The sequence below is a fragment of the Stegostoma tigrinum genome, chromosome 29 (assembly GCF_030684315.1).
Source record: "Stegostoma tigrinum isolate sSteTig4 chromosome 29, sSteTig4.hap1, whole genome shotgun sequence".
Lineage (NCBI taxonomy): Eukaryota > Metazoa > Chordata > Chondrichthyes > Orectolobiformes > Stegostomatidae > Stegostoma > Stegostoma tigrinum.
This window is the reverse complement of record NC_081382.1, coordinates 38095053-38111778: the sequence shown is the minus strand read 5'-3', so window position 1 is coordinate 38111778 and position 16726 is coordinate 38095053. Positions and strand designations below refer to the sequence as shown.

The window sequence follows — 16726 nt, the reverse complement described above, 5'->3', positions numbered from 1 at the left end:
CTTCTTCAGCTAGAGGGTGAAGAATCCATGGAATTCATTGCCACAGAAGGCTGTGGAGGCCAGGTCATTGAGTATATTTAAGACAGAGGCAGATAGGTTCTTGATTGTTAAGGAGATTAAAGGTTACACGAAAAAGGCAGGGTAATGGAGTTAAGAAACATATCAGCCATGATTGGGTAGCCGAGCAGGTTCCATAGGCCAAATGGCCTAATTTCGGCTCCAATGTTTTATGGTCTAATCCATCTAACCTGCACATCTTTGGACTGTGGGAGGAAACCGGAGCATCCTGAGGAAATCCACACAGACACGGGGAGAACGTGCAAGCTCTACACAGTCAGTCACCCGAGGGTGGAATCGAACCCGGATCCCTGGCGCTGTGAGGCAGCAGTGCTAACCGCTGTGCCACCACAACACCATATTTGTAGTGTTGTCATGAACAGTAAGCTCAGGCAATTATAAAGAGGTAAATTGTTAGTTACAAAGCTCATGAAACTGTGGTCTACTTACTCCACACAAATGGCTTTTCTTCCTCACTGTCCTTGCTATTTTCAAGAACATGCATTATTCGTGCTTTAGGTGTCCAGTAAATTGGCAATTGAACATTAAGGTTGGTAATGATTCATCATTTGAACAGAAACCTACATTTGCTCGTCAACAAGAGTGCTTTGTCAGTTAAATATCATGGGCAGGTCAAATTGCAATGAAGTACTCTCACGTCCAGCAAAGCAGGAAGTTGAAAACATTGATTGTCCCTGACCTTCAATTAACCTTTCCAAAAAGCAAAAGAATAGTTTGGGATATATACATGGAATTAGGTAATTAAGGAATTAGGAACTTAAGCTGAAATATCAAAAGCAAACTTAAGAAAGACAAAGGAATGAAGAAACGAACGAACCGCAGATGCTGTAAATCAGGAACAAAAACAGAAGTTGCTAGAAAAGCTCAGCAGGTCTGGCAGCGTCTGTGGACAGAAATCAGAGTTAATGTTTTGGGTTGAGTGACCCTTCCTCAGAACTCAGTTCACTCGACCCGAAACGTTAACAAGAACGGAGAAATTTGACGTTTCACAAATATAAGAAAGATTTCCAATTATTAACAAACTAAAAAGCCAGTTGCACCTCATACATTTAGCTATAACTTGAGAGTTAGATTCTAAATAATATAAAATGACAAGTTTCCAGCAGTTCAGTGAACTCTACTTGATTATAGTTCGGGTGAACTTCAACAGCACAGCTGGTGGGAAACAGGTTCAGAATGTGAGAAGTTCTTGACCTAAAAAGCCAACCCTGTTTCTCTCTCCACAAATGCTGCCTCATCTAATGAGAATTTCCAACATTTTCGGATTTTGTATTGGATTTCCAACATCTACTTTATTTTTTTATTGAATGTTGATTGCCCTATTGCGATGCAGAGTCAACAGACTGTCCTCTGCTATTACATTGAGTCTGTTAGAGCAGTGGTCTTGAAAAGATCCACGCAGTTCCAATGTTCCACAATGTTTCTGACAATGCAAAATGTATATTTTACTTAACGGTTGGTTTCTGTTCCAAAGATGAGTCTTTGGGCTAGAAAGGTTAACTCTGTTTCTCTCTTCACAGATGCTCCAGCATTCTCTGCTCTTTTTGTTATGTGTTTTAGTCTTTTTCTACCAGGACCCAAAGATCTGATAGTTTGAAGTGGCGTTCCACATACCTGGTAATTCTGCAGTAGAATTAGATTGAGGTAGAGCTCACTGAAGGCCAGCTTCAGGTCACACATGGCCTTGTGTCGTGCCCGGTGTCTGTTCGGTCTTTGAAGGATGCCCCACCAATGACTCGATGGTCTCACACCACCTTCCCTCTGCACATCCAGCACTCCTTCAAGTTCATTCTGTAGGGTTGCTAATCGTCTCTGGGCTTCTGCAAGTTTTTCTGGAATTGGGTTGACAGAAAGCAGTTATTTCTTTGCAGTGCTTTGTGAGAAAATGACTGCCTCGTAAGGAATCATGGCATCTAAAGTGCTCCCGTTCACAGTAACGATACTTCACTTTGGCAATGAGCAAATGATGTACAGGATCCACGTCAATGAGTAGTGATCAGTAGGAAACAAAAGCACATGTGATTAAGTGGATTAAGAAAGATTACCACATAATCTGTGCATAATTACCACATAATAACACATCTGCTTTGCGTGATGGATTATTCCTAGAACAATTCACCATGTTTTCATGCCACTTGTTCATCTAAACTTGATGTTGAGGTTGTAAAGAGGAGACATGCAATTGCCTGTTTTATAACCTATACTTTGGGCTGCAGGATTCGGATCAGGAAAGTCTACCGGATGCCAAATGGGAAGAAAAATATATCATTTTGAGATTGTGGAGTAATGACTGACATATTGATAATATGTTTTTACAATCATTTTCAATTGGTACACTAAATGTTTGTGTTTGCCACGACCAGTTGAATATGTATGGGGTAAAAACGGAGGGCTATTTCCCTTTTAGTCCATCACCAGCGGCCACAGATTTAAGGTAAGGAACAGAAGGTTTAGAGAGCAGTTGAGGAAAACGATTTGCAATCGGACATTGCCTAAATGAATAGTAGAAGCAAGAACCATCAAGATATTGAAGAAATATTTAGATGAGCACTTGAAACATCACACCATATAAGGTTATTGGCCAATTTCTTTTTATTTATTCACAGGATGAGAGTGTCACTGGCTAGGTCAACAATTATTGCCCAGAGGGCAGTTAAGAGTCAACCACATTGCTATGGGTCTGGAGTCACATGTAGGCCAGACTGGTTAGGGATGGTAGATTTCCTTCCCTGAAGGACATTTGTGAACCAGATGAGATTTGTTCCTCCTGTCACCCATCTCTGAAAATCGGCAATCAATGCATGGTCATCATTAGACTCTTAATTCCAGATTTTTTTTATTGAATTCAAAATACTAACATCTGTTGTAGTGCGATTCGAACCTGGGTCCCTGGGAACATTACCTAGGTCTCTGAATTAACAGCCCAGCAATAATACCATTCGGCCACCATCTCCTCCCTAATGCTGGAAAATGGAATTAGAATAGATCGATGCTAAATGTCGAATACAGAGGTGGGTGTTGAAAGGCCTTTTTCTATAATGTAAAGATTCTATGATTTGTTGATTTTTGTAGCCTCATGATTGCAATGAAGTCAGCAGGATCTCCATGGCAGTAAAATTGTAATTAACCTTAAATGGGCACAGATATATGGTGGTATAGAAACTCCAATCTGCTTGAGCTACCTCCAATCAGATAGAGGTTTGGTCAGTTCAGTGCCCTGAAATTTTGCTTGACTTAGTTAAAGAAAAGTCCTGCATTTATATAGCACCATTCATAACCTCAGGATATCCTGTAAGGGTTGTCAAATCACTGGAATACTCTTTGAAATGGTGCAGTTGTTGTAATGCAGGGAACATGGAAACCAATATGCATAGAGCAACGCCGCCCCCCGCCCCCACCACACAGACGGTAATAGGATAATGACCAAATTAACTATTTGTTTGATGGGACACTTGGGAGAATTTCCATGCTCTAGTGCTGCATGATCTTTTATGTGCAACCTCAGAGGACAGATGGGGCTTTGGTTTTTAAAGCTCACGTGAAAGAACTGGCACCTCTGTTACTGCAGGACTGCATTGGAGAGCCAGCCTCGAATGTGTTATTTTTGTTCACATGTCTGGAGTCAGACTTGAACCCACAACTTTCTAACACAGGCAAAAGCTCTACCCACTGAGCCATAGCTGAAAAGCCAGTCTTCTAGGACCTTTCACAAAGAGACAATACAAGTAGGAGTCATTGTCCACTCTCTCGTTAGAGAGAGACAAAGTCAGAAGTCAGAACGTCTGGTTGTCCCACTCTAATGTGGAGATGCTGGTGTTGGACTCAGGTGAACAAAGTCAGAAGTCACACATCACCAGTGCTGCTCTGGAAGCTTGTGATTTCAAGGTGGGCTATAACCTGGTGTCGTGTGACTTCTGACTTTGTCCACCACTGGCATGTCCACATTAGAGAGAGAAACTAGGGGTGAATGCGATCTTAGAACCTGCAAGCCTCTGACAAGGGGTGAGTTTGAGATGGCAGGATTTTCATGATGACCATGACTAGAGTTGAACCTGTACTGTTGGCATCACACTGCAATACAAACCAGCCATCCAACCAACTAAGCCAACTGACTCCCCCAGGAAATTAACTAGACTGAGCAGAGCCCTATATAGAATCCGTTGTTTCTGCTGTTTGGTCAGAATACGTTCAGTGGCCTAACTGACATTGTTCGGACTCACTCTTTGTGTTACAGACCAAGTATTTCAATTGGTACTCAATCGCCTCATTTCAACTGATTTAATTCTCCATCTCCATTCCACCCTTTCTTGAAGCAGAGGATTTTGTGTAGAATGACCGTTATATTGATGTTTTGGAAAGGGACCCTCATCCCAAATGTCCCAACTCCACTTCTTTCCAATTCAACCACAAAGCTAACATGATTTCCAATGTTGGTAAAGTTTCTGCCTCTACCACAAACAGCAAGAAAGCAAGGTAGGAGAGGAGGCCTAGCTCCTTATAATGCAGAGTAAAGAGAAGGCCTAGGTGTGAGGATGAAGCGAGAGGGGTAGTGCTTCCCTTCGGCGTGTTGAAATGGACTGTTAGCTCAATGACCGATTACACTCTGTAAAATAGCAGCTCTGAACTCTCAGAGTTATAGTCATCGAGATGCAGTCCTTTACTTTTGCGTGTTTTGCAAGCTGCCAATCTCAGCCTGGAGACTGCCTCATTCATACAATATTATTCGTACAATATTACATGCATTTGCCAGGAAAAGCCCTCATTCAGATCTGGCTAATGCAAGTTACATCTGGAGTGTGACAATATCTTCTAGCTATTCCAAATCATTGCGCATCTCATTTGAGCAGGAATTTCATCAAATAAGCAGGAAATTTAGACAGCCCCCGACGCACATAGTATAAATATCCCGCAGTATTTCACCTAGAATTAATTATATGATTGCATGTAACTAGGTAAACGTGGCAGCCATCTTGCACACAGCAAGATCCCACAAACTGAGATGAAATACATTTTCAGTTCACTTGTCCAATATTGATCTGCAAGTAATGGAATTAAAACAGGTCATCTGGACTTCATCACTGTTTGTGGGGCCTTGCTGTACACTACCACACCTCTTAAAAAGTGGCTACCCTCCAAAATATATGTAATTGGCCCCAAAGAACGCCACACTTCTCAAGCTGTGAAGGTACAATGCAAACGTTTGTGCTTCATCGTCGGTTTTAGCCCCTGATGTAATTCGAAGATGGTTCAAGATTGGACAATGTTGCAGCTCTTCGTCTGATTTGCACTTCCTGTGATCTCATTTGTATCACAGAAAAATCTGCACTGGCCCAATTTGTACAAAGACAAGTTTTGGTTTTGAGCATCTCTGCTCCTTTCAAGGCTGCACCACACCATAACTGTAAAGTGGAATTGGGCTGTTTGATTAAGTGAGTCCATTCACTATTGACATCCACTGTGTTTGTTGAGTCAGAGAAAAGTAAAGCTGGGAGCACACCTTTACAGTAACCATTTTGAAGTGCTGCAAGTGAAATTGGATGCATATATAAGAAACTGACTCTGAGAAGAATATACATCAATATTGCTCTGTGAGAAGCAGGGAGTAACCTCTTGACTCTTATGTGCTTCACCAAATTGTTGACCTTGCACAAATGGTATTCATTAAACAAGTTAATCCAGACAGTTGCTGGTGTTAGAATCTAATTTTAAGTTTTAGAATCAACTAATTATTTTGACATTGTCAGAAGATCCTTAAATTGAGATTCATTGGTTACGATTTTAGTCAGCAGAATGTCCGTGATTATCAATCAAAACATTATGATTCTCTGTGTCTGTTCGTGGAGGGGAATCAAAAAGAGTTGATAAAAATCACATAAGGAGGCCATCCAGTCCATCATTCTTGTACTATCCCTTTTAAAGAGCTTTCCAATTTAGTCCAACACCCCAACTTTCTTCCTGTAGCCCTGTAACTTAATCATCTCCAATTAACCCCCTGTGCCTCCCCTTCTCACCCATTGCCTTTTGAAGCTGTCAATGGAATCTGATGACACCGTCATTTATTTCGAAGAATATGTTCCTGATCAAGAAAGTCATTAGCAGCAACCTTAGGTACAAATAATGACAGAAAAAAACCCAATGTTTACCTGCATAGAATGTGTTTATTTTGGTTAGTTCCTTTTCGCTTATCTGGAAGAATCTCTCTTCAAAAGATGCATAGTATCGCTGAATTGCTGCGGGTTCTGTGACTGTAGAGACAAGTAGAGAAAATGCATCAAAAGAATTGGTTCCAATCAGCAAGAAATCAAAGCATTTCACATTCTTTATTCTGCAAATCCTATGTAAATACATCACTTTTGCATTGTTCAAGTTGAATAAGAGAAGGTGTGACACACAATAAACATGCATCTTATAGTAAACATACAGGTGGTGCAGTGGTTAGCACTGCTGCCTCACCGTGCTAGGGACTTGGGTTCAGTTCCACTCTTGGGCAACTGTCTGTATGGAGTTTGCACGTTTGCCCTGTGTCTGTGTGGGTTTCCTCTAGGTACTCTGGTTTGCTCCCACAGTCCAAAGATGTGTAGGTTAGGTGGATTGGTTGCAGGAAGTGCAGAATTATGGGAATGGGGTGATCTCTAGGCAGGATGCCCTTTGTGAGGTGGGTGTGGATTCAATGGCCTGCTTCTGCACTATAGAGATTCTGCGCATGCAATAAAAGATTGATAACTTTTTTTAAGGCTGGTAGCCCACATTTGAAAGCTTGAGCAACAGGATTGCAATGTATGTCATTTAATAATAAGACATTTGGTAATTAAACTCTTTGGTAATGCTATTACACGGATCTGGAGTAGGTGGGGCTTGAATCTAGGTTTCCTGACTCTGAGGCAGGAATACTACTACAACACCACTAAGAGTCTCGTTATAACTAGATAACCAATTGCTGGCAAAATGAAATCTTGTGTCACCCTTAGTTGCAGACGTGTAAAGAAAGGGGTGAGTTTCTCTTGCAGGGAAAATTACCCAACTAATTCCCCTCTTACCAACTCAAGAGAAGGTACATTCACACCCATCCCCCAGGCCAGTTCTGTTGTTGATATTCCCTTTTCAGTTTCCATGGTTTCCATCAACCTTACCAGATAGAATCTCTTACATCCAACGGAATCATTTTTTGCCTAGAGACGCATGAAACAGATAAAGCATGGGCTATGCAGGTAATGTCACTGTTAAATGAAATTGCCTCAGTCATACTAATGAAGTCCAACTTGGAATCTCTGTTTTTAGTTTACAGTAAGGGGCTCTTGTGGTGCAGTGGTAATGCCCAGAGCAGCCTGAGTTCAAGTCCCACATGTATAGTAACATCTCTGAATAGGTTGATTAGAAGCGTATCCTTAATATTCAGCTCAGGATCTCCTGTTTTCTTGTCAATGTCAACCAAACACAGTTAACTTCTACTTCTGCCCACCTGTCTACCTTCCCATTCCACCATTAATTTGCAGAAGTGATCACATCTCCAAGTATTTACAGAACTGCATTCAGAAGCCTCTTTCTCTTCAATAATTTAACTACACAAGAATAAAGATTCAAAAAGATGTTGTCTGTCCACCTGTCCAAACTTTAAGCTATTTAGTAATTCCCAGCTCAGCATAAAGTTTTGGGAATCAATTGCACGGAGAACATTTGGAAATGCTTTTCCTCAGTGTCCTGTTTGATTGTTCTTTCCAGTTTTAGTCCACATGAGGACCACTTACGCAGTAATCTGTGATCAGTCTATGTTCAATTCCTTGTTTGCCTTATGAAGTCTCTCCCCACTTTGATCATTTGAAACATGTATGAAAAGGTTGGAGTTGGGTCTGCTGTACTGAAGGATAATGAACACTCAGCCACCCCATTGGAGGAAGCATTGTGGGTAGCTCCCTACCTCTGAGTGAGATGCTAAAGGTTCAAGCACTGCCCTAGGGTTTGGTGTCCATGGAAAGCGTGTTCATGAAGTGGCCAGAACAGATGGATTCTCAGCCTGTAAAGTGCTCTAATACACCAACAGCAAGGCAGCAAGATCCTGGTCGGCTATGTTTGATGTGAGTGGTGCCCCTCAAGCTACAACCTTTGCTGGCAGTCTCGTGACCTGTGCCAGCTGCAAAAATGGACATAAGCCTGTGCAAAGCTGTTAAATAACAATGAAAGCCCAACTACTTTAATAACGTTCTTTAAGGGAGAGAATCTGCCTCTTCTTCCCAGTCTGGCCTCTGGATGACTTGGCTGAGCCAGTATCACTTCACTGTAGGATCTGAGCACAAACTCTGGATTGAAGCTGCACTATTGGAAATGTCGTTTCCCAAGTGAGCAGTTAAGCTAAGGCCAGCTCAGGTGGATTTAAGATATTCTGTAATGTAGATGTCAGGGGCTGTTTCCCTCTGATGTCCTGGATGACATTTATCCCTCAGTCCACATAGAGTCATATATTATGGGAACAGACCCTTTGGTTCAACCAACCCATATTGATCATAATCTCAAACTAAACTAGTCCCTCCTGCCTGCACTTGACCCATATCCCTCCAAACATTTCTTATCCATGTACTTAGTTACATGTCTTTTAAACATTGTAACTGTACCCAATCCACCACTTCTGCTAGGCATTCATTCCACACACAAACCACTCTGTAGAAAACAAAATTGTCCCCGTGCAAATTTAAAATTTTTCACATTATTAAAGTAAACTAACTGTTCACTATTCTGTACTTAGTCGGAGACCATTTGGCTGCTTTATTCCTTCAATTCTAATTAAGGTAAAGTAGCTGTAGTCCCGCCAGAACATAGAGGGGCTCTCTCATTACAGAGAAACAGCTGAAGTTGGTTTAACTTGAGGGTCACCATGCCTCAGGCAAGGCGAGGAGGCTGAGAAGCAGAGTCCTTCATGGGAAGCTCAGCTGGTGCAGGAATTTGAACCCGTGTGGTTGGCATCATACATCATTGCAAACCAGCCATCCAACTGAGTTAGCCAAACTCCTCCATTCTTTAGAATAGACACTTTACTTTGAAAGAACTGCAATGTCTGTAACACAAAGGCAGGCTACACGTGAGAAATCTGAAATTAAAACAACACAGAGAAAGCAGGTCAAGCAGCATCTTTCCTTTATACTTGTGGGATGTGGGTGATACCCATCCCGCCCTTGAGACGGTGACGATGAACTCCCTTGTACGGCTGCAGTCCATACGCTGTGGGCGGACCCACAATGCCATTCGGGAGGGAATTCCAGGATTTTCACCCAGCGAGAGTTAAGCAACAGTGATATATTTACAAGTCAGGATGGTGAGTGAGAAGTATATTTAATGTTTCAGATCATCTCTTAGTTCTGGCCTTAAAATTGGAACCAGAGGGTGAGATTTCAACAATTGCACCATTAAAATGAGGCCCATCTTCTATCCTTCTGTGAAACTTGCCAAATTTTCTGATGGTGACTACAAGAAGGGAATTTGTATCTACACCGAGCCATCCCTTTGGGACTGCTGCGTTAATGATGCCTAGAGGCCTGATTTGTGTGTTTACTTGCGATAGTTTGAAAATTGACTTGATTAATCTGTTTGCAATTTGCTCATTATCAGGCAAAGTTTTTTTTCCCTTTCACAGCTAATTGATTGTAAACTGTGACAAGAAAATCTCTATCAGGTCTTTATGATAGCTTTGTGATAATGGAGAGCAGGAGCTATTGTTTGTAGTTAGTTCATCTGCAAATTGTCCCTCATTGATTTATTACCATCCGGCTCTCCCCTATATAGGTACACAGGCTGATAAAACACAAGTTATATGACCAGGACAAAGAAACAACTGGATTGGAAAGAAATCAGTGCTCGCCACATCCAGAGGGGAGATCTCCATTCAGATATGAAACACAAAGACAAAAGCTATCCTTATCTGTTACAATTTGATAGACTTGAGCTGAACAGACCAGAATGTTGCGCTTGACTGGGCGGAGGGGTTCAGTTTTGAATTGGTTCCAAGTAACACTTTTGTTCACATATGTTTGCAAGCTTCAACTCACCCCTTCAGTGCTACTCAACGTTTCAGATTATTTTAATTTTTGAATGCAGAGTGTGAATTATTTTGGGTAAATCCAATGCCTTGAAACATTCTGAGAGCTTTCCTTAGATGGAAAGGAATGCCTGTCAGACCAGCAATCCCTAACCTCAAATCAATCCCGTGGGGTCATGATTTCAAATCCCACCATGGCAGATGGTGAAATTTGAATTTAATTAAAAAAAACCTGGATTTTAAAAAAAGCACTGGGCTAAAGGCGAATACTGTCAGGTTGTTAAAAACCCATCTGGTTCACTGATTTCCTTTCAGGTCAGAAATCTGCTGTCCTTGCGTGATCTGGCCTTGACAAACAAAATTGTTGGCCCTGAGCTGCCCACCAAGCAATTAGGGATGCACACCAAGTGCTGACCTATCCAGCAGTGTCCATATCCCATGATGGGCTGAATGGCCTGTTTCAACACTGTGAGGATTCTATGATTCTATGAATATAATAAAAACAATTGCGACATTTAAAGGCATTATACCTCCTTACCAGTGATAATGGGAACTGCAGATGCTGGAGAATCCAAGATAACAAAATGTGGAGCTGGATGAACACAGCAGGCCCAGCAGCATCTCAGGAGCACAAAAGCTGACGTTACCGCAGCTTTTGTGCTCCTGAGATGCTGCTTGGCCTGCTGTGTTCATCCAGCTCCACATCTTGTTATCTTGATATCTCCTTACCAGGCTGCAGTGTGCATGATTATTTTCTATTTATTCTATCTTCTGAAGGCAAGAAGCCATGTTTTCAGGTATTTTTTGCTGCTAATTGTGTTCCAACATCATTCATGAAGCCATTAGGCTGCTATTCCCAAAATGTCTTGCCAACCAGACTCTAAGACAAACATGGGGGGGGTCTGCCAAGTATCAAGTTTGTACTAAAGTGATGCTGCTTTCAAGTCCAGAGTCAGCCTTTTACTGAGTCCCACAAACAATCCTTAAACTCTAACTCTATTCCCGTTACATAACTGTTTGCTCTTGCTTTGCTGAGCCCTGTGCCTTCCCAATGTCTGTTCCTCAGCCGAGTTCCAACTTTCATATCCTCGCCACCAGCAGGACCATTTGCTTCCACCTTTGGAACTTCACTCTCTTCTGCCCTTACGGTGCAGAACCCACTCCCAGCTTCTCTCTCTCTCTCTCCACTTCACCTTCAGTCTCGCTTCCTAGATGTAAATGTGTAAATTCTCTCTCTCCAAGATCTTGAGTTCTGTCCTGAATTGTTGTGCCTTGAACTGAATGTAATACTCCAGCTAAGGCCTAATCAGTGAGTTTGAAACATTTGGCCTAACCTCCTCAGTAATCAGGCCAATCTTTCCATCTTGGATCCCAGGCTAATGCTCTGGGGATGTAGATTTGAATCCCACAATAGCAGATGATGAAATTTGAAAACAGTAAAAATCTGGAAGAAATATCTGGCTCAATGGCAGGCATATAATCGCTGTCAATTGTTGTAAAAACATGTCTGGTTTTCTTATGTCCTTTAGAGAGGGAAAACTGCTTTCCTTACCTGGTCTGGTCTCCAGACCAAACAGCAATGTGGTTGACTTGTAAGTGCCCTCTGGGCAATTGGAATGGGCAGCATTTGCCCACATCCCATGAATGAATAAAATGAAATTGACAGACATCCATTCGTTCATTGCTTGACCGTCTCCTCCCTTCTTTCCAGCTTCTTAAGCACCCTTGAACGTTTGGTTTGATGTTGCTGGAACTTAATGCAGCTGAGTAAGCATTGCAATGCCTTAAGATGATGGTGTAACAGTAATAGCACCAGGCTAGTGACTGAGAACCTCCTGGAAATGAGGTTCAAATCCCACCACAACAAATTTTGAATTTATTAAATGAATCTTGAAATGAAAGCTAGTCTCATTAATTGTTGAGAGAACCCATGTGATTTAATAAAGTTCTTTTAAAGAAGGAGATCTGTTGTCTACATCCAATCTGGCCAACATGTGACTCCAGATCCATAGCGCTGTGGTTAAATCTTAACTGCCCTCTGAAATAGTCTAACAAGACACTCAATTTGAGGTGTACAGCGAAGGCTACCTGACCCAGCAAAACTCCCATCCCTTGAGAGAATAGAAACCATTCAATGGTCACTCATCCAAGATGGTGGCACAGCAAGGCTCCCGAACCCCGGGCTTTTCCCTTTATTCCCTTTTCTGGTTGTTTTTCATCTTTTTAATTGCCTTTTCTGGCGAAGAGCTCGGCTGTGGCTATGGCATCGGGGGCAGCAAGGTGAGCCCAGTCCGGACTCGTGGTGGAGACGCGTTTGGGCGCCTGGTGGCATCTGCACCGATGAGGCGAACCCAGCGCCAACTCGCGGCAGCCATAGTGGAGGTGAGTTTGGGACCCCTCTGTAGAGGCAGAGGCGAGTGTGAGGCCCGGAGTCAAAGGGTATGGCTGCATCGGCGAGGTGGGCCTGGAGGTGGTAGCGGAGTCGAGTTTGGGCTGGCTGTGGGACCTGGTGGCATTGGTGGCGGCTGTATTGGCGAGGTCCAGTGAGGATTCACGGTATCAGCCACATTGGTAGAGGCAAGATAGCACCAAACAGTGATGACCTTTGTCCTAGGGATGCAGCGAGGGACTCATGGCTAGCCTCTCCAGGTCTTTGGCTCAGCACCTTTACCAGAAGGTTGACCTGTATTTCTTTATTTTTCTTCTCTTATGTTTTATGTTTTGGTTTATTTTTCCGTGTTTTAAGATGGTGTCCGAGAGTGGCGACACTATAGGGCACTTTTTGCAGTATTTTGTAACAAAACACATGTGACAATAAATAATTCAAACAATCAACTGTTGCTGATCCACCTTGGCTCCCCTGATTTTAATTGTCTTCTTCAAATCCCTCCCTGCCCCGGCCCTGTGACACTTCAGGCACTCTGGATTCTTTCCACACTGCCTTCCTGAACATTCCCAGGTTCCACACCTACTACAGAATTCCCCCTTTCCCTCAAGCTGTCCTCATTTCTTCCTCTCTCTGTTTTTGAACAAACCATGTTGACCAAGCTTTGGGTCAACTGTACAAATAATTTCAGATGCAAAGATTTGTCAGTGTCAATTTTGTTTGAGAATTGCTCCAGTGAAGAGCTCTGGGAACATTTTATTACACCAAAGGAGTTCCAATCTATAACCTTCTTTTTACATTTGCTCATGGGATATGGGCATCTCTAGCCAGGCCAGCAGTTAGTGACCATTCTTAGTTGCTCTCAAGGGCAGTTTCCACGTTGCCGAAGCTCTGAAGCCACTTGTGGGCCAGACCAGGTAATGGCAGCAGATTCCTGCCCTAAAGGACATCATGAACCAGACAGGTTTGCACCATTGGTACCCATCTAGAGTTCAGTAAGTGACCAATTTTGGGAAATAAAGGTATTGTAATGACTAAGGGACCCACAGACAATCTACTGATGCTGTCCTGAGTGCTTTCACTTGCCAATTCGGAATTTATTGTTTCATAGTCATTAACAGACAGGCTTTTTACTCCCTTTATAATTACAGATTTTTAAAATGTTAAAGTTTGCTATTGGCTAGGATGGGGTTTGAAACCATAGTCTCCAAGAGTTTTAGCATCGGAACATGTGTTACCAATAACATTACCACCACCATCTCCCCTAGTACTTGTAGCTGTAAATTGCTTGGAGTTGAATGTCAAATCTTCATGAAAGGCGGTTGAGGGGTAACCTTACAGAGGTTTATAAAATCATGAGGGGTATAGGTAAGGCGAATGGCAGGTGTCTTTTCCCTAGGGTGGGGGATTTCAAGACCTGAGGTCATACTTTTAAGGTGAGAGGAGAAAGATTAAAAAAACGGCATGGGGGCAATATTTTTGACACAGTGTGTGGAATGAACTTCCAGAGGAAATGGTAGATGTGGGTACAGTTACAACGTTTACAAGACATTTGGATAAGTGCATGAATAAGAAATGTTTTGAGGGAGGTAGGGCAAGCACAGGCAAGTGGGACTAATTTAGTTTGGGATTATGGTTGGCACGGATGGACTGAAGGGTCTGTTTCTGTGTTGTATGACTCTACGACTTTATGACTGTCCCTCCCTGGGAAAGGGAAAGAGACGAAGGCTCGGGTTGCAAAGACAGGTGTTCAGCAGCAGATTCTTTGTTCAAACCGATGAAGTGCTGCATTGTCTTGAACCAGACGGCCATTTGTTTCATGATAAATAAATACTGACAGCACAAATAAAACCTTCGCCTTCGTTAATAATACAACAAGGAATCGATCGCTGGACGGCCATCAGTGTTTCAGTCAGTGCTGAGGTTACTCTGTTTCACTTCAAATCCTGATTCGTACAATGCAGGCAAATCTTTATTCAATAATCCCACAAACAAATCTCTAATTGCTGGTGATTACTGCATGCATTGCCATCATAATAAGGGACACAGGCTGGGGGTGGGGAACTGGACAGTTAAACAGCTGAGATAATAAAATGTGAGGCTGGATGAACACAGCAGGCCAAGCAGCATCTCAGGAGCACAAAAGCTGACGTTTCGGGCCTAGACCCTTCATCAGAGCTCTGATGAAGGGTCTAGGCACGAAACGTCAGCTTTTGTGCTCCTGAGATGCTGCTTGGCCTGCTGTGTTCATCCAGCCTCACATTTTATTACCTTGGAATTCTCCAGCATCTGCAGTTCCCATTATCTCTGATACTAGTTAAACAGCTGAGGCTTCTTTGCTCACACTGCCAATCTCTGTGCTAACACCCATGCCCAGTAGCAGCTGCTGGTTATTGGATTTACATGGAGCTGGCTGAACACAACAGAAATTAAAAACAAAGGGGATCATTGAAACCTGCTGAAGCCCAAAAGGGCTTTGTTAGGAACCTTGAGGGGCTGGACAGAAGATATGGACCTCTGCACCATTCTACAGTTCGACAAAAGTATCAATATTGGGAAATAAAGTGATTGTAACGATTAAGGGACCCGTGGACACCCTACTGATCCTGTCCCACTTGTTTTCCCTTTCCAACACAGAGTTAATGGGGGAATTTATGGATGCTGTCAATATTTTGCTGCATTTTTGCGACTAAACACAAATAAATATTTCTGCATCAAAAACAGAAGTCGCTGGAAAAGCTCAGCAGGTCTGGCAGCATCTGCAAACTGAGGAAGGGTCACCAGATCTGAAACACTAACTCTGATTTCTCTTCACAGACCTGATGAGTTTTTCCAGTAACTTCTGGTTTTAGTTCTTATTTACAGCATCTGTAGTTCTTTCATTTTATTTACTGTATTTCTGCATTCTTGCTTTTACTAAATGCAATAAATTTGACTGCATTCTTATTTCCATTAAATACCATTAATTTGTTAGTTAATGCCAGAAACAGAAGTGTAGCCATTTTTATACTTTGAAGGGGCTTGACAGGGCAGATGCACAGAGGCTGGGGAAGCCAGAATAAGGGAACACTGTTAAAGGATCATTTAAACGTCTTCACCCAGAGGGATATTAGTCTTTGGAAATCTGCACCCCAGAGAGTTGTGGATATATTTATAAGACTAAGGTAGAGTCTTGGCCCTTTAGGGAATTGAGTGAACTGGAGAACCAGCAGCAAAGTTTTTAAGGCCAATGATCAGCCTTCATAGTATTGAACGGTGGAGCATGGGTCACAGAGTTTATTCCTGATGCTATTTCTTTTGCTATGCTCATACTCCTTTGAAACATTATATATGTAATATAATTATTGCAACATTCTACTCGTGAACTAAGGGCTTAGCTTTGAGTTTTTTGGATGAGGGCAAGTTGCTTTGAGCTTTAATGGAGGGTTTTTCACTGCAAGGGCACAGAGAGTTTTCCAGCTATATCGACCAAACTTCCCTCATTAACTACCCTCTATCCCCCTCAGACACGATCTCAGCCTCATATTAGCCCTGACTACGCCCACAACAACTCACTGCTCAATGGATATCTGCCATCCCTTTCATCAGTGCCATCTTCCGAAGCTTGGGGAAGGACGTTCGTGGAAGATGTTGGAGAAGTGTGAGACGGTACCACTATTCTCCATCGGAGGCTGGAGGTCCTGGTCAAGGGAGAGAAGTCCTCTTCCCGGTGGAGACCACTCCATCAGATCCTGATGCTAGGCCGCCGGTATCACCTCCATGGTATGAAGGACCAGACAGCCATGCTGTAAGAAGCTCAATGACCCTCTCTTTTGCAGCAGGTAAGTGCCAAACCTTCCTCCCACACTCACTCCATCTCTGCTGCTGCACCCACTTCAGCCACTCTCCCAGTTGCCTGCAATATCTTCACTTCCTCCACTCCCTGCCCCAAAATCTCCCCCCCCAGCGACCCCACATGCCCTCTGCCTACTCACTCACTGGGAGACACCTCACTGTCTTTTGCCCAACTGCACCAGCCCTACTGCCTGTGCCACCCACTTTCATCTTACTCAACTGGGGGAGGTGATGGCCGAGTGGTATTATCGCTGGACTGTTAATCCAGAGACCCAGATAACATGCCGGGGACTGGGGTTCAAATCCCACCATGGCAGACGGCAGAATTTGAATTCAATAAAGCATCTGGAATTAAGAATCGAATGATGACCATGAATCCATTGTCAACTGTTGGAAAAACCCAT

General features: G+C 42.9%; 1 protein-coding gene across 1 annotated transcript in view; it reads right to left on the bottom strand.

Annotated features, from left to right (window-relative positions):
• Nucleotides 1-16726, bottom strand: part of LOC125465466 (xenotropic and polytropic retrovirus receptor 1 homolog) — a 95048-nt gene that overhangs the window by 33515 nt on the left and 44807 nt on the right. Inside the window, exons 3-4 of the mRNA XM_048559049.2 lie at nucleotides 6222-6323; nucleotides 1693-1910 (exon numbers count right to left, since the gene is read on the bottom strand). Of these exons, the coding sequence (XP_048415006.1) occupies nucleotides 1693-1910; nucleotides 6222-6323 (320 nt within the window). The remainder of the gene's footprint in view (nucleotides 1-1692; nucleotides 1911-6221; nucleotides 6324-16726) is intronic.